This window comes from Dipteris shenzhenensis, chromosome 16 (genome assembly GCF_047967505.1).
Source record: "Dipteris shenzhenensis isolate YYH24624 ecotype China chromosome 16, Dip_SZ_1.0, whole genome shotgun sequence".
NCBI classification, from domain to species: domain Eukaryota; kingdom Viridiplantae; phylum Streptophyta; class Polypodiopsida; order Gleicheniales; family Dipteridaceae; genus Dipteris; species Dipteris shenzhenensis.
In genome coordinates, this window is record NC_141611.1 from 18834409 (window position 1) to 18851325 (window position 16917).

The 16917-nt window shown below is 40.7% G+C and overlaps 1 protein-coding gene across 5 annotated transcripts in view; it reads right to left on the minus strand.

Annotated features, from left to right (window-relative positions):
* Positions 1-12338: 12338 nt before the first annotated feature.
* The window catches only part of LOC147892651 (Tetratricopeptide repeat (TPR)-like superfamily protein), a 173031-nt gene continuing 168452 nt past the window's right edge, over positions 12339-16917 (minus strand). For all 5 annotated transcript variants that reach the window (XM_087387653.1, XM_087387650.1, XM_087387651.1 and 2 more), the window contains 2 exons: positions 13612-13731; positions 12339-13452 (listed from right to left, as the gene is read on the minus strand). In XM_087387653.1, the coding sequence (XP_087243779.1) occupies positions 13042-13452; positions 13612-13731 (531 nt within the window). In that variant the 3' untranslated portion in view covers positions 12339-13041. The remainder of the gene's footprint in view (positions 13453-13611; positions 13732-16917) is intronic.

The window sequence follows — 16917 nt, forward strand, 5'->3', positions numbered from 1 at the left end:
GAAACCTGATATCTCAAAATTTACAAGTCTATGAATCAACCTAACAATCACAAACCTGAGATATTATGATTCAGCCTTGGGAAAAGGGAAATTTGAGCACTTCACCACATTTGAATTTTATCATGTGTCATCATGGCCTTAGAAAACTTTCAACCATATTTCCAAAAATTTAACAAATCTTGAAGTTATATTTTACAACTACTCTAAACGATTTTATAATCATGGAAACATGAATGGGCATATTATAAGAAATGTTACTATATATTGAAAGTTTACAAGGGAACATTGCTAATACATTCATGAAAATATGATGGTACTACATTCATCACAATATATCTTCATGAAAAAGGAAGAAACAACTTCAAGAAGTCATGATACATTATCATTTCACTTCACTAAAAAGGCAAGAAATAGCTCAAGGAGTCATGATACATTATCATTCCAATTCACTATATGCATGTCTACATGTTTTGGCTACATTTCGCCATAATTGTATAGCCGGCACAAAATCAAATTCTACTAGAGGTGGTCCTTCAATTGAAATCTGCATAAGTGAATCCAAGTTCTTGGTTTCCAATCTATTTCTTGCCTTGTTCTTGATGATGTTCTGAATACTGAAGCCCCTTTCACAAATAGTTGTGCTGCTGCATTGCAACAAGGCAAATTCTGCAACTCGAAGAAGCATAGGATACTTATCATGGAGCACTTCATTTCTACTAATAAAGCACCATGCATCTTTGAACACTTTTCCTCTCCAATTTGATGCTGCTTGTATCTTAAAAATATGATATTCCCTTTTCAATGCTCTACCATCAATCAAGCATCCTACATGTGTACCATCCACTAACATTACATCATTTCCTTACTACTATACCAATACTCCTAGTTGATCTCCTCCATAACTTTGAAGCTCTTGAGTTGAAGGAAACGTGGAAGGTGCAAGGATTTTGAAGCTCTCCAACACATGATTTTCAGAAAACCTAGATCGTAAGTTTCTTTTCACTTCATTACAAAAAGCACTTTGAAACTCAAGAGCTTCACCAAGATCACTACCAATAACACATCTATCAATTCTAACCCCATAGTACATGTCCCCTTTTAAAGCCCTATGCATGGAACATAACCATCCATCTTGGCCACCAAACTCAAGAATAGAAGGAAATCCATAAATGATCATGCCCTTGCATATTGATGTTGATGTCTTGAGGCCCCATAAATTCCATATCTAGCATAGTGATGATGGAAGCCACTAAACTAGAAATAGTTGTAACATCCACATAATACTTCTTGAAGGCATATGACAAGCTTGCATGATGATCCATCACGTCACCCAAAAAATGCAACATGTACATGAACTTAAAGTTTGCAACTAATTTAGACATTCTTGTATTCTCCTCTTGTAAGCATACTAAAAGCGGCTTATACATTTCACAAATCTTGGAAATTACCTTAAATCTACTCAACCATCTCATCTTGTGTATCTTTTCCATCCTTAAGCTTGGACAATCAAGATGATTAGCCAACTCTGCCAATCTAGATGACCTTTTATAGCTTTTCTTGAAAATTCTAGCAACTTCATTCAATATATAGTCCACATGTTGTGCATCAGAATTTTGTTTAAAAGTGTTAGAAACACATAAGTGAGTTCGGTGTGCCACACACAATGTATCGATGTCATGAAAGGACTCCTTCTCTTCAACAATGCAACCAATCCATTTGTAGAACCAATCATTACAGATGCACCATCAAATCCACGCTGACCATTTTTCTCTCATCTATACCATATTCTCTGAAGAATTTTATAACTACACTTTCCAAGCCCTTAGCTGTCCTATGATGTATTTCAAGCAAACCTAAGAAAGAAACCTGAGGCTCATGATCGTAGATGTAAGTGGCATACACAATGAGATGCTCCATGACTGAAATATCCATAGACTCATCCTCCACAAACCATAATTCATCCAACTAAAACCCATATATCTAAAGCTATATAAGTTTAACATTTTTATATATAAAAACATGCACACTTTAAAAACCTCCATTTTATATTCTAGCCGACTAAAAAACAGGCATGTTTTATGAATGAAAAGCCATAAAATTTGCATTTTTAATCTTCCAAGTGTAATACCTATGAAACACTTACAAGAACAATTTCCATAAACTTGCAAATAGAAAAAAATCAGGTGAAACCTAAAACTTTGAAGATTCATTGTAAGGCTTTGCAAGTTTTTGGGGAAAAGTGGCTCGAAGAGTTTGTGGCATGATGGGGACTTTACTACGAGTGCTATCTTTAGTCGAGTGGTTGTCTTTCCCATTGGGTGTATGAAGGAGCTAATTTTAGTCATTTCCATTGTTTGTTCACAAGATGCTTCTGCCTGAGCAACCGGTTGCATCTCTGCGAGCGCAATGACTTCTCGTGCATGCACAAAGAGCTCGTGTATGTCTTTTCCTGAAAGAAGATGGACTCCAACACCCATCTAATTCCTTCTCGGAGCAGCACATTGCCTTGGTTGCTTCGTTGATACTCCCCTCTGATGGGCGGTCCAAACTCCACCTCCATCGCTGCTGCACCAAAGTCAGGATGTTCTAGCTCTCCCCATCCATGGGCAGGTACACGTGACCATATATCAACTCCTCTGACAGCGTCCGCGGGCCACTAAACGTCATCACCTGATCTCTCTGTGATAACTACTTGCACAACTGAACTGTCTCTGGGTGAAAAATGATACACACCCAATCAATACTTGAAAAACTGTAAATCTTGAGTCAGCGCAACCATCCGTCAATACATTCGTCGCTCAGTGAGATGATAGGAGACAACGTTACTAGCTGGATGAGCGACATCACCATGGGTGTGGGAGCTACAGAAAGGATGAGGAAGGGTGGAAGAGAGAATAAAAGTGAGCAGATGGGGTGGCAAAAGCAGTAGCCAAGGGGCAAGTTATTCACACAAAGGTTGGGTAGGTGTTGCATATTCTCTTCCCATTCACAGATGAGGCGGAGGTGCCATTGCGGATCACAGCGGCGATGACATGAAGGGCCGAGGGAGGAAACGCATGTGACCATTATCGATCACTACTTCCAAAAGACCTGTCATTGGTCCATGAGGATTATATGAACATATGTGAAGCCTATAGCATGACTGGAATCGAATCCTAGACCTTAGTATGGAATTCTAGACGAGTGATACAATACTTTAGCGTGAGTATACGAGTAGCAGGGCAGACTGCCTCTGTGTAGTATTATACATACTTTAGCGTGAGTATACGGATGTCTATTAGACTACTAGTAGCAGGGCAAACTTCCTCTATGCATAGCTACTGTTGAAGCAAAGATAACCTTGTAACACAAGACGACTGTGAGAGCAGAGTTGTAACCAGGTTATAGGAAGCGTTCAAACTTGACTTTTTCACTACTATTGAAGCAAAGATAACCTTGTAACACAGGACGACTGTGAGAGAAGAGTTGTAACCAGGTTATATGCAGCGTTCAAACTGGAGTTTTTCACCAGCATTGACCAGCGACACTACCTCAGTCCAATCAGAAGTTCCATGAACAAATTGTGCCACCTCTCTTAAGTCCAAAGAAAGCAATGGGCCTTCGAATCAGAGTTCCAAATCGTTATAAGAGTGGAAGAAAAAGCACATGGCCTCCAGTACTTTGTAAACAGGGAGTGAATCCTCCGTTATCGCATAGTTTAGACTATTGTTGTGTCATCCAAACACCTCTGTACGTCCCAAGAGTAAGCACATAGCTTAAACAAGTGCAGTTTTGCTGAGCTGGGGCTCGTCGCAATTCTCCATATTCTCTGTCCCTGGTTCTTCTCAGGAAAATCCAGTCGAGCTAGTAGTTGTCATAGCTTTTGAGATTTGGAGTAAGGGATATCAAAAGCAAGCGCTGGCCGTCTCCAAACCTGAGGCTTGTATTCCTCCATAAAACCTTCAGCGTTGACATAGATGGGCAAAATCCAATGTGTGGAGACAACCTATGTTGTTGGCTATACATGTTGCCATAGCGTAAGCACTCTTCAAACTATACGCCAAGATGCCTACTTATAGGCTCGACTTATGAACCATTTCCTCTGGTATAGTCATGCTGCTTTCCGGTGGTTAGTCTCAGAAGCCTGTCAGAGTCAGGTTACAACTGGTTTTTATTACTCATTTGGTCTATGAATGTTGAAAAACTGCTTACACAGAATGTACTGGCTGCAGTCTCGCAGAGTGCACTATACTGCCTTATGATAGATATAGGGACATTCGGTAGCGGGCCCAGCATCGTCAGAGCTCTTTTTAGGCGCCGGAATGTTTATAGGCATGCTTATAAACATATGTTTATAAATAGTACAGCTAAGTGCGCAAGCATATGTGTGGCGCGTTGGCAAAAGCCTACAAGCTTAACAATAGAACTTGTATTCGATCCCCAAAGTTCATAAGCTTTCGCAACTTCCTGGAATCAGTTTTTCCGGCGACTGGAGGAGCCTATTCAAGGCTCCGCATAGGACAAACAGGAAGCCCCTAGGCGCAGTATTGCGTCTCCCTTCCTCTAAATGCATTTGGCAAGAAATTGAGGCTACTGCGAAGCTTAAAGCCATTTTAGCAACCATTCTGCATGTTTATCCCGCCATCAGACGATTCCCTTCAAGCCCTAGATATTGGGATTCCTTTATCTCGGGATACAATTTATATTCTTCTACGAGCATGCCACAAAAAGAACCTTGAAGCCACCATACAAGTGCATTCCATGCTTCTCCAAACCCGTTGCTGGATCTCGTGCAACGACTACAACAAACTATGACCACTAGAACCTTTTCATAACAGGGTGTGGCGGCTATATAGTCTTGGAGCTGTTAGAGCACACAGCACAGGCACCTTGCATGCACGTGCACACGTAAATCATTTGCATGTGCCACACACGTGCACATGCATGTAACTATATATGCGGGAGTAGTGTGCAGCACATTCATTTGCAAGCATGACCACCGAAGATCAGAAGAATGTTAGTGCCTCAATCAGAGGCGATGATTGACATCAAAGGATCAATGCCGTTGACATCAAAGGAGGCAGTCAATATTGTATGACGTTCATCGACGATGCTAGTAGATGGACCAATATCTATTTTTTGAAAAAGAAATCGGATGCTTTCCAATGTTTTCTTCAGTATAAAAACATGGCAGAGCTTCACACAGGATGTAAGATCAAAGTGTTACAATCAGACAATGTGAGTGAGTATTTGAGTTTCGAATTCCACGATTTTTGTTAGCAAGCAGGAATTAAGCAAGAATTGACCATGCCATACACACCTTAGCTCAATGGGTTGGCCGAAAGGAAGAACTGGACAATAAACAATCCTGGACGCACCATGCTTGTGGAAAGCAATCTGGATGCAAGCTTTTGGGCAGAAGCAATACACATGGCTATCTACATTCAAACTCACATTTCATCAACTGCATTGCCTCATTCTACACCCTACGACCAATGGATGGGACATCAGATCAATATCTCGTTTGGATGTCAAGCCTCTCAGGACCCTTCATCTTCCTTCTCACCAAATCCAGATAATTTAGAATTTGAGGATGTTTATCATGAACTTGAAGAGGCTCCAATGCCACCTCCAACTGATGATGATCGACGTGTCTTACCACCTCGTTCACGAAGACCCTCAGTCAAGGTAATTGAAAATGCAAGTAGTTTCTATGCCACTGAGTGCCCCTGGTTTTAGGCTTAGGTACAATATAGCAATGATAGCATTCTTGATCCAGTCCATTACGAGGAAGCACTTCATGGGCCTCATGCTCATTATTGGAAGCTGGCAATGGATGAAGAGTATGCTTCTCTTATTTGCAACTCCACTTGGTCTCTTGTTGATTTACCCCACAATCGAGCTAGAAAGTTTCATGCAGATGGGATGTTATCCAAATATAAAGCTTGCTTGGTGGCCAAAGGTTATTCTCAAGTTGCAGGTGTTGATTATTTTGGATCTCCATTGGTCAAGTTAACTACTGTACAGGTTCTCTTTGCTTATGCTACCCAAATGGATCTTGACATACATCAAATGGATGTCAAGACATCATTTCTTCATGGTGACCCTCCTCTGACTCTCATGAAGAGGTTTATATGCTCCGGCCACCCACGTATGAAAAATCTAATCATCCGCATCAGGTGTCATCTCCACAAATCAATTTATGGACCCAAAACAAGCTTCTAAGTCCTAGTTTGAGAAAATGGATTCCTTCCTTCATAGCTTAGCTTTTATGTCTTCTATTGCATATTCAAATCTCTATCTCCTTAGATAGTCAAACTCCCTTATTTTCTTAGCTTAATATGTTGATGATATTATTCTCTTCTCCAATCATTCTCTCGTTATGTCTTGTGTCAAGCAACATCTTTACTCGTCTTTTGATGTGGTTGACTTAGATGAGCTAGGTTATTGTCTTGGAATGCAAGTTGTTCGGGATCGTCCAATGGATGTCCTCACTTATCTCAAAGAAAGTACATTCGTGATCTCTCGTCCAAATATCGTATACTTGAATGTAATCCAGTTGGTATGCCTATGGAGCCTGGTACACTTACTCATTTGTATTCTCCCTCTAGTACTAGTTCTTCTAGTTCATCCTCATTTTCTTATAAAAGTCTTATTGGGAGTCTCCTTTATACTATGGTATGCTGTCAACCTAACATTGCCTTCTCCGTTATCACTCTTTCACAATGTAGCTCATCCCCTCAACCTCACCATTGGCAAGCGCATTGTTTGTTATCTTCATGGCACACAGGATTATGGTCTTCTCCATGGATGATTTTTTTAACTTAGTTTTGTTAAGAAGCTAAACTTTTAAATTGGTAATGAAAGTTCGAATGTCCTAATAAAAATAAAAGTTTGAAAGATTCGCAAGGATTTGAAACTTTTATGCAAAAAAATTTTAAATTCTCGCCAGGATTTACAATTTTTACTTCAAAATTCAAAAGACAATATATAAGAGTATATTGCATCAATATTGTGAAACTAAAAAAATGGGCTTAACAAACTTTTGTCAAGATTTTATATTAATATATAAGCATAGCTTCGATAAAAACATCCATGTTCTTCTCTTCCAGCGCCGGCAAGATGACTTTCTTTTTCATGCTTACTCTCATGCTAACTGGGGAGCAGATAAATGTACTAGACGTTTCATTTCTAGTTGTGTTTTCTACTCAAATGCTGCAGATAGTTGGCTCAGCAAAGCTCAAAGAGTGGTGGCTTTATCTTCTACCGAAGCTGAATATATTTTTGCTTCCACGGCCACCAGAGAAGAAGTTTGGATTCAACGCCTTCTTTGTGATGTGATTGGCTCATCTCATGCTCCAACTACTCTATGGTGTGATAATCAAAGCACCATTGCTTTGGCCAAGAACCCTATCCTACATTTGTGCACCAAACACTTTGATCAGCATTTTCATTACATTTGAGATCTTGTGAAGAAGAATCTGATTCAATTATTGTGGGCACTCCTGGGGCTTCATTCCTCTATTTCTCAAGGTGTCACATAAAGGAATCGAGTGATCGTGCTTGAAGGGGGAATGTTAGAGCACACATTACAGGCACATTGGATGCACATACACACATAAATAATTTGCATGTGCCACACACGTGGCACACATGCATGTAGTTAACTATATATGCAAGAGTAGTGTGCAGCACATTCATTTGCAAGCATGACCACTGAAGATCAGAAGAATGTTAGTGCCTCAGTTAGAGGAGATGATTGTGGATTTGGCTCTATAAGAGCATCCGTTGTAAAGCTTTCTATTATGCAATCATATTTGATCATTCGCTTTGTCTTCACATCTCTTGTTTATTGTTTTTTGTTTCAATAGGAATTGCAATATGATTCTAAACTCCACTGCCTATCCATTGTGACTGGCGACTATGCAGAGGAGGCCATGACAACAAAAGAAAGGCTAGCTAGAAAAGCCTTGGGCTACTACGAACCAAAATGTCTTTGCTAGTAGAGTGGAGCAATACAAAGAAAAGCCATAGAAGTAGAACTCTATGCAAAGCAAAAATCATGTAGATATATAGATCGTGAAGAGTTGAGCTAAAATAATCTCAATGGCATATCCACATGTACATGATATATGACATTCCATCTTGGCTGTCTAAGAATGGGTAATTCGGAGGCTTTTTGTTTAAGTGCATGAAAAATTTTAGATAACGCAGTGTGTCAGTGTAACTTCACATCCTTCTTAGTTAGCTCATACAATGGGGCAACTATCTTGGCAAAATCTCAACTAAAACACCTTTATAAACGGATAAACCCAACAAAAGATCTTAGCTAAGTCAAAGTAGTTGGCTCAGGCATGGATTCTATAGCCTTAATTTTGCTTGGTTCAGTTCTGATTCCATTCTCAGATATCACATGACCAAGTAGTACACCACATCGGACATAAAAAACACTTTATGTTGGATTTAGAGAAATAACAGCTTGTTTGCACCCATCAAAGACATTACTCAAATATCTTAAATGGCCAAAAATAGTAGAGTAAACACAAAAATCATCAACCATGAATCACTCAAAGGTAGAAGATGCAATTATGAGTCCAAAGGAAATAAACTTAGTGGCATGCACACCCCATTTAGTGACCAAAGTCTAATCCTATGGTGTAACAAAAATCTGATTGTAGCCACTCATGGCCATCAATGAATGTGTACATTTCATGCCATTCAACCTAATCAAGTATATTATCTATGAATGGATAGGGAAAGGGGCTAGGTAGACTCTGGGCATTTAGCTTCCCATTTTCTTGGGTACTAACATAACAGGAAAGGTCCAATCACGTCTGTCAATAGAATAAATGAAACCTTCTTGGATGAGATGATCTAGCTCGACTTTGCCTTGCTTAGCATAATTTGGGTTCATTCTATACTTCTACTACCTACTAGGTTCATTCTATACCTCTATTGCCTAATAGGTTTGCATTAAGTATCAAGGGAATTCAATGCTGGTAAATTTTTTTTCAAGAAAATTACTTCATTAAGTATGAATGAAAACCGCGAGAGCAAGCTCAAATGTGGGAGTACATCATGCAATGTATGAGGCAAAAACAGCTTAAAGTGAGCTAATAAGGAGCCAAATGCCATCTCAACCCTAAATGAAACTCAAAGAAGAAAGGAGATCCCCTCCAAACTCTGAAAAAAGTAACTCTCCTAGTAGGCTGCTCTAGAGGATCTCTGCATGGTTGCCCAAATGGCCTCAGAGTGTGTACTGTGTCAGTCTAAATACTGGCCATAGTCTGGGAAGGGTGAACTCCATTGCCTCTGTACACCTAGCTCTCCAAATATGCCAAGCTGCAATGCTAGCGAAAATCTTCCAAGACGTGTCTACTGAGGCATGCATGATTAATGAACTTCAAATGTCCACATACATTCAAGATTTTTCAAAATGGGAATGAGTAAGATTTATTGTTTTTTTGATAATCACACTCACTGGTTATTTTATGGTGGTATGGCAACACTGTGGTCACCTTGAACCACAATGACTTGTGGTTGTAGAGTGTTCTTCCCAAACCAATTCTTGTACTCAGACAAAGTGATGTATTATGTTATTATTTTATCTATTCATTTTTTTATTTTTTGATGTATCAATGACTCTAAAGACTAATCGCTTCGAGTTAGTTTCATTAAGAAGCTAAACCTTTATATCGGTGTCAAAAGTTTGTATGCCCTAATAAAAATAAAGGTTTCAAACATTCACAAGGATTTGAAACTTTTATGTGAAAATTTTCAAAGTTTTGCCAAGATTTTATATTAGTATATAAGCATAGCTTCGATAAAAACATCTATGATATCAATGTCTCTAAACACTATTCAATTTTTATAACATGATCATTATAATTATAAGAAATGTAATAGTTTTGATGTCGTGGGACTTAATATAATATTCAATGTGGGCTAGATTTTGCTGCATATGCAAAATATTTGAGACACCTTTAATTTAAAATAAATATATGCATTGCATAACAATCACAAAAATCAAATAACTAACTACATAGTTAAATAGTAGAAAGTGTGTGTGTGTGTGTGTGCGCACGCGCGTGCGCCTTTGTATGTATGTCTTTGCATAAGGGGTGGCTATCGATAGGGCTGCAATGGTGGAGTATGAGGGCTTGTGTAGAAGTCATGAGAAGGAAAATACCTTCATCTTAGGGTCCCCAATAGTGGCTTAGATGGATTTGAGTGCCCATTTTCTAAAACTAACCTCCAAGTTGGACCAAGGCTTCAGGCCCCAACCTAGGGTGAACTGAACCTAACCATCCGTGAATTGAAATGAGAAATGAGGTTGTGAACTAAGCCAAACTTTGAGGTTAAAATGAAGTTGAACTTGTAGACCTAGTGTCCTTGCGAATAAAAATCGAAGGCGGAGGCGAATTTTGGACTTTAGAAAAACTTTGGAGGTTTGCTTGTTTGCTGAGCCGTGATTCTCTCTAGACTAAAGACGGCAAAACAAAGATGGAGGGGACTGAGAGGTGGAGATCAGAGACGAGTTGAGAGAGAGAGAGAGAGAGAGAGAGAGAGAGAGAGAGAGCAGACAACCCTCAATATGTGGGAAAGGATCTGAATTTTATTTAGGCTCCCTATATCTATCCGTAGAACTCCACCATTTTTTCGACAAAAGGAGGATAATTTGTGACAACATATCGTACTTTCTCGTGTGTGTGTGCGCGCACGCGCGCGCGCATCTGTGTGTGTGTGTGTGTGTGACTCAAAGATTCCACAAAAAAGTGTGTGTGTGTGTGTGTGTGTGTGTGTGTGTGTAACCTATAGACTACATTTGCTACCATGCAAACTCTAGGAATTGGAAATGACCCCTTTTGCACATGTGCGTGCATGTGCGTGTGCGTGTGCGTTCGTGCGCGCGTGCGTGTGCGTGCGTGCGTGTGTGTGTGTGTGTGTGTGTGTGTGTTCACCCAACAAAAAAAAGCATGTGTGTGTCTCTATGTGCCGTAGCCTACAGACTACATTTGCTACAATGCGAACTCTAGAAATTGTAAATGACCCTTTTCTCGACCTACAAGCTATATCATACCTCCACCTAACAAAGAAATATAAACCTCGCATCTCTACTCTTTCTCTACTCCCCCCCTTTCAATTAAACTCTCTCAACAAGCTCTCTCGATAAACTCTCTCAATGAGCCCTTCGTCAAACTCCATTCACCCTTAACTCCTCTAAAAAGAAAATATGAAGAAGGAAATGGTGCACAACATGGCCCACTAGAATCCCACATTGGTGTGCAAAGTGAATGTCTAAAAAGATATAGTAGACTGCGTAGGTTGATTTGTATTCCCTTTGCGGAGGTTGATTTGTAGGTACTTTGGACATGATGATGCAATAACATATATAGACAATTTAAGAAAATCACAATGAGTGAATATGAGACATTATTGGAATAACATGAAGCTACTACAAAAAGATAAAGAATCATTCTGTGTGCATGTGCATGTAGGAGTTTTGCTTGATAGAAAAAGCCATAAATTGATTTTACTATGCTTTAGACTTTGGGGCCACATGATCATCCAATGGTCCCAATTTGACCATGTGGTTTAAGGAGCAAGAATTAGTATTGCTTGCACAAAAATATGCAACAGTTTGCCTTTCAACCAGTGATAGGGGACAAACCCCTCTACATAGTAGTAGCCACAAAAGTTGTTGGACTCATGCTTATTGCTTCGCATGCTACTCTTTCCCTCATATTTGTGTGTCCCTAGTCATTTCCTTTCAATAGTTTCTTCCCTCATACTTGTGGTTATGGGCATTGTCTTGCCCATTGTTATCCCAAAATTTTCATATTACGGACTAAAAGACAAATTTGGACTTTGTAAGGTAGCATCAAATGTTACTAGCAAATTTTCTCATCTTCAAAATTCAAACCAAACAAGAAGATATCTACCTTTTATCTTAAAACAACAAGAAATTTAATGGCATTTGCCACGAAAGCAGTCCAACGAAAGTCAAGCTCATTATTTCTTTATAGGATGATTAATAGTGCTTATTCCAAGGTACACCACAACACCCCCAAAAATTTAAAGGGTAAGATGCCATGCTTACATTGCATCTCATAGAAAGTATCCCTTAGAGGATGTACTTATATTTGTTTTCAACTGAAGGAGACTAGGATTTATGTAGTAGGTATCCCTTAGACAAAGTACTAATGACTTATGCCCATTTTCAACCTAAGTACACTAGCGTTTATGATTAGTTCATTTGAGGCCCAAAAGGATGTCTATCTTGTTTCCTTCTGTCTAAATTTTGTACAAAGAAAATTGATGATTTTTTATGTTGATTAATTGAGTTAAGAGGTGTTTAAAATCTACAGTTGTTGAAGTGTGTTTTTTCTCAGTAAATGTTGATGTATGATGTAAAATACACTGAAGTTTAAAACATGTGATCCATCGACCATGGAGCTTGTGTACTTCCTCCAGATCTCTTCTAGGTCTATGCCTTGAGGACGATGGAGCTTGTTTACTTCCTCAAGATCTCTTCTAGGTCTATACCTTGAGGACAATCCCATTGTCGGCCCAGTACCACTTGGTTACATAGGCCTCCAGCCAAGTGAGCATGAAGGGGTCCGAAGCCCCCACCCTCATTGCCATTGGAGTTCCATCGCCCTATGGAGATAGGGAAATATTTCTGCACGTGAAACGTCAGTTCGACCTCTCACTCTTTAGACTGCTGTTATCTCGACTAGAGTTGTGCCAGATTCTTTGTGAAGCTGAGACTTTGTTTGAGAAAATACTCCGAGTATAGTTCTTTCTCAGAATCCCACCAGCTTCACAATAGCTATCATGGAGAGCTGAAGGTTCCTCATGAATCAAGGCATTTGAATGTCTGCACAGAGTTGATGAAGAAGAAGCTTCAAAGCATCTTACTATGCATGCACCATGGCTCATCCATAACATTCAACATTCTCACAGGCGAAATTCTTTGAGTCACCGGAAGGGAAAAAAACACACTATTCCATACTCTTTGTACAAAGCAAAGAACAAAAGAACATGGAAATCTTCTATTAATCAATCCAAGTGGACAGGCCTATATTGGTCCCCTGATCGTCTTGCCCAAGAGCTCCCCTCAACAGTCCATCCTTCCATGGCAGCGTTACCAAACCCAGATAATCTGGCTGCCAAGAGAGCCTCAGAGATTAAGCCCTTAGAGATTAATACATCTTTTAACAACTGCATTGTACTCGATTCTACATGCAAGCTGTCCTCCAAAATTATCTTTTTAAAGATTTCTTCCACCTGTCCCTGAACTCCGCCTTTTTGTAGCATTCGAATGCTTAGAACTCGCAATGCTTCAGCAGCATCATCAATTTGATGGCAATTTAAATATGCAGTGACAACATGCTCACATGTTGTAATGTCTGGCTGTACCTTACCACGGTGCATATGCTCTACCAAAAACTCAACCATATCGAGGCGCTCCTGTGTATATAAATTAAGAATTTGCAAAAAATCAGTCACTGAGCTATTTTACAATCACCCAAAGGCACAACTGTGCTATTAATTCACTACCTTTTATAACAGGGAACTTTTGAATATGAATTAAGGCCTCACGTACAAATAAAAGGATTTGAGAGGTACCTGATAAACAGCTGAAGCAAGTAGAGTATTGAAAGTTACAATGCCAGGTTCTATGCCACTATCATCCATCTCCTTCAGAAGAGCCACTGCAGCATCTAGCTCACCAGCATGACAGCATACCTGCCATTGACCAAACATAGAGGAGCATTTTACTTTGGAGGAAAGATGGTCCACAGCCATGACCTAAAATGGCCTCCTCAGACTCAGAATACGAAAGCAGAAGTCCCAAGACTGAACTCATAAACAAAAGCTTCTCTATCACACACGCAAGCATGCATATGGTGGGTGCACACACACACACACACATTTTGTTTTTTTTTTGGTGAAATCTTTGATTGATTATAAAGACTTTCGACCAATGAATGCTTTCAGCTCTCAAAGAATTCCCAAGCAAAGATTGCTGTCTATTCCATTCCAGATGAGAAAGAAGATGCTTCCAGTCAAGAAGCAAGCAGGAGAAAAAAGGGCAGCCAGGCAAAGTGCCATCAGTGCAGCCAAAAAAGAAATCCCAGTGATCGAGTTGCCAATGACCAAACGTAGAAATACTGATATGAGTGACCAAAGTCCTAATCATAAGAGCCCAAGGCTGGTCACCTTGCAGAAATTGCAGCAACATTTTCCCCCTGTAGGCAAGAATATGCACATGAATATCCATGATGTTCAATCCACCATGCATCTTGGGAGAACAAATGTGATGCATCGAAAGCAGCCTGAGACTTTTTCTACCATGTTGGGATCGCCAGAAGATTTCCATAAAGACAGACATGGAAGATGTAAGATCTGCCTTAGTAAACATGATCAATGGCAAGTAAAATTGAATATATGCCAGAAGGATGGACTGCACTATTCGAAGACGAACGTGCAAAGGCCAGGTTGCCAGTTTCCAGTACTCAAGCTTTTTCCGAAGCTTAGCCAAAACCCAATCAGTTTGTTGTCGGTGAGTGAGTTTCCACCCCAAAGGGTAACCAAGATGACGAACAAACTGAGTGGATGGAATGATATCCCCGGGCCATAATAGACTATGCCAGTCGTTGGAATGCAAAGGGAGCAGCTTAGACTTCTGAAAATTAACATGAAGACTAGCTACCAAACCATAAACAGAGAGGGCCTGCATCAAGCCACCAAGATCATGGGGCGTATTCTTCGAGGTAAAGAAAGAATCATCAACATATGCTTGAGCAACCATGCTGTGATTAGCATCCAATTCCAAGCCATGAAGTGATCCTGTAGCGACAAGATGATCAATATATTGCAGCATAGGATGAGTAGCAATGGCATACAGTAAAGCACTGAGAGGGCATCCCTGGCAGACCAAACAACGAAGAGTCCACTCATCAGAGATATCCCCAGAAAAAATGCAAGCCGCATTGCTATCTCTGTAAAGCCAGTAAATAACTTGCTGCATTTTTAGTCCAAACCCCAAAGCTCGCATAGTTGCTGTCTACGTCTGCATTTTCACCTCAATGTCCGGGCCTCTACCCTGGGATGAAGCATCAGCCTGAGGAGAGTACAAAAGTGCAGCAACTTCTTCTTCAGGGAACAAGGTCCGATTTGCAGTCACAGCAGCCCAGGTCAAGCCAACACCAGAGTTTTCAGCAAGTGTTTTCCCATGAGAGGATGCACCACTCCAAGTCCGAGAAGGCAAAGGTCGCCTGGGGGAGATCACTTTGCGAGGAGTTTGCCATCCATCAGTCAAATTTTTTTCCCCCTTCCCCTGAGGTGGAGAGGACAAAGGCACAGGAAAAGAAGCATTACCATTTGAGACAGCCGGGGCTTTGCCTTTGTCTTGAACAGAGAAAAACTATTTGACCCCTTTGTTTTTTACCACAGGAGAGGCATTTGCATTCTTATCCAAAGGCTGAACCATTTCAGCTTGCACTGGCATCTGTGGAGACTGCAATCAAAGTGCAATCAAAGGCTGAACCATTTTAAATGCCCAACTGCAATCAAAGTGAAAGGGATAGTGACAAGAAGACTCAAACCAGCTTCAAATGACTTCAATCCAGCCCCAAAACCTTTGTCTTGGTGCAATAGTCACGAAGCTCCTTTGGCAGCCCATAACAATACTTTTTCACTTGCTCAGACAGTGATACAGTCCTATATGAATTGACTGGCAATAAGGCCTCCTAGAACTTTTTATTATACTCTTCAAGGTTCTTACAGTTTGCGGCATCCAGATTATGCCATGCTGTCATTATATCAACTTCAAAAGTCGTGGTGAGCCAAGCAAATGAGAAAACTTGCTTGAACTCAACCCAAGTGTTAGAGGCTTCACCTTGCAAAAGAAAATTGGTCCACCATTGGAGTGCATGACCCTTCAAGAAGGTGGCTGCCTTTCGTACTTTCGAAGACTCTGTGAAATGACCACCGAAATAGTCAGCATCAAACTGTTGCACAAATGTCAGAGTCTTAATCTGTCCTGCATCCCATTGAAGGTTTCAACTTCACAGCTGCACCTCCCTCCTTATAATCTTTCAGCTTACCTTTGGGAGTAAGATTATCATAAACGGGGGGCTGTAAATATGGTGGAGTGTGTGTGTGTACACGTGCGTGCGTGTATTTGATGGCCTTCACTTTGGGAACAACCTCTTGTAATATAGAAATACATGGATTTCACCCAAAACAAAAAGTGTGCGTGTGTGTGAGTGTGTGTGTGTGTGTGTGAATCATTGGTGTGTGTGTGTGAGGGTCGTTGCTGCTCAGCCTCCCCAAGCCCCCGTACAGGCCTGCGTCAATTTCCGTACAAGTCCGCGCCCTGTCCGTACAATCGTACGGACGCCGTACTTCTGTACGGACGCCGTACAGTCAGCGTCTTTCCTCCCTGCACAGCTCCGGCCCTGTCTGCTCGCTCCTCGATATCACCCCTGCTGTATTTCCGTACCTTTTGTCCTTTTCCGTACAGCCTCAATCGCCGTTTTGCCTCACGAGCCCCGTTCATCTCTTTCTTCCATACAGCTCCTACGTCACCCTTCCGTACGACTCAGTCCCTTCGTAGCCTATCTTCTGTACAACCGTACAGACTGTACTTTCCGTACAGTCTGTACAGCTCCTGTTTCCACTCTTTAACTTGTCCGTATAGTTCTGTTCTATCCCTGCAATCTCATCAATCCCGCCCTGCTTCCCTCCATGGATGACCAGTTCAAAAGTTACTCTCGCAAGGATTCATCCCGGGATTCCAAAAGACAACAACTTGATTTCTCTACTGCAGATTCTGTAGATGCTCACTATGTTTTTGACATGCTTAAAGATGAATTTCATCACAGCCGAAAGGGGGCCAAACCTCCCCCGGCCATCAAGTATAAGTTG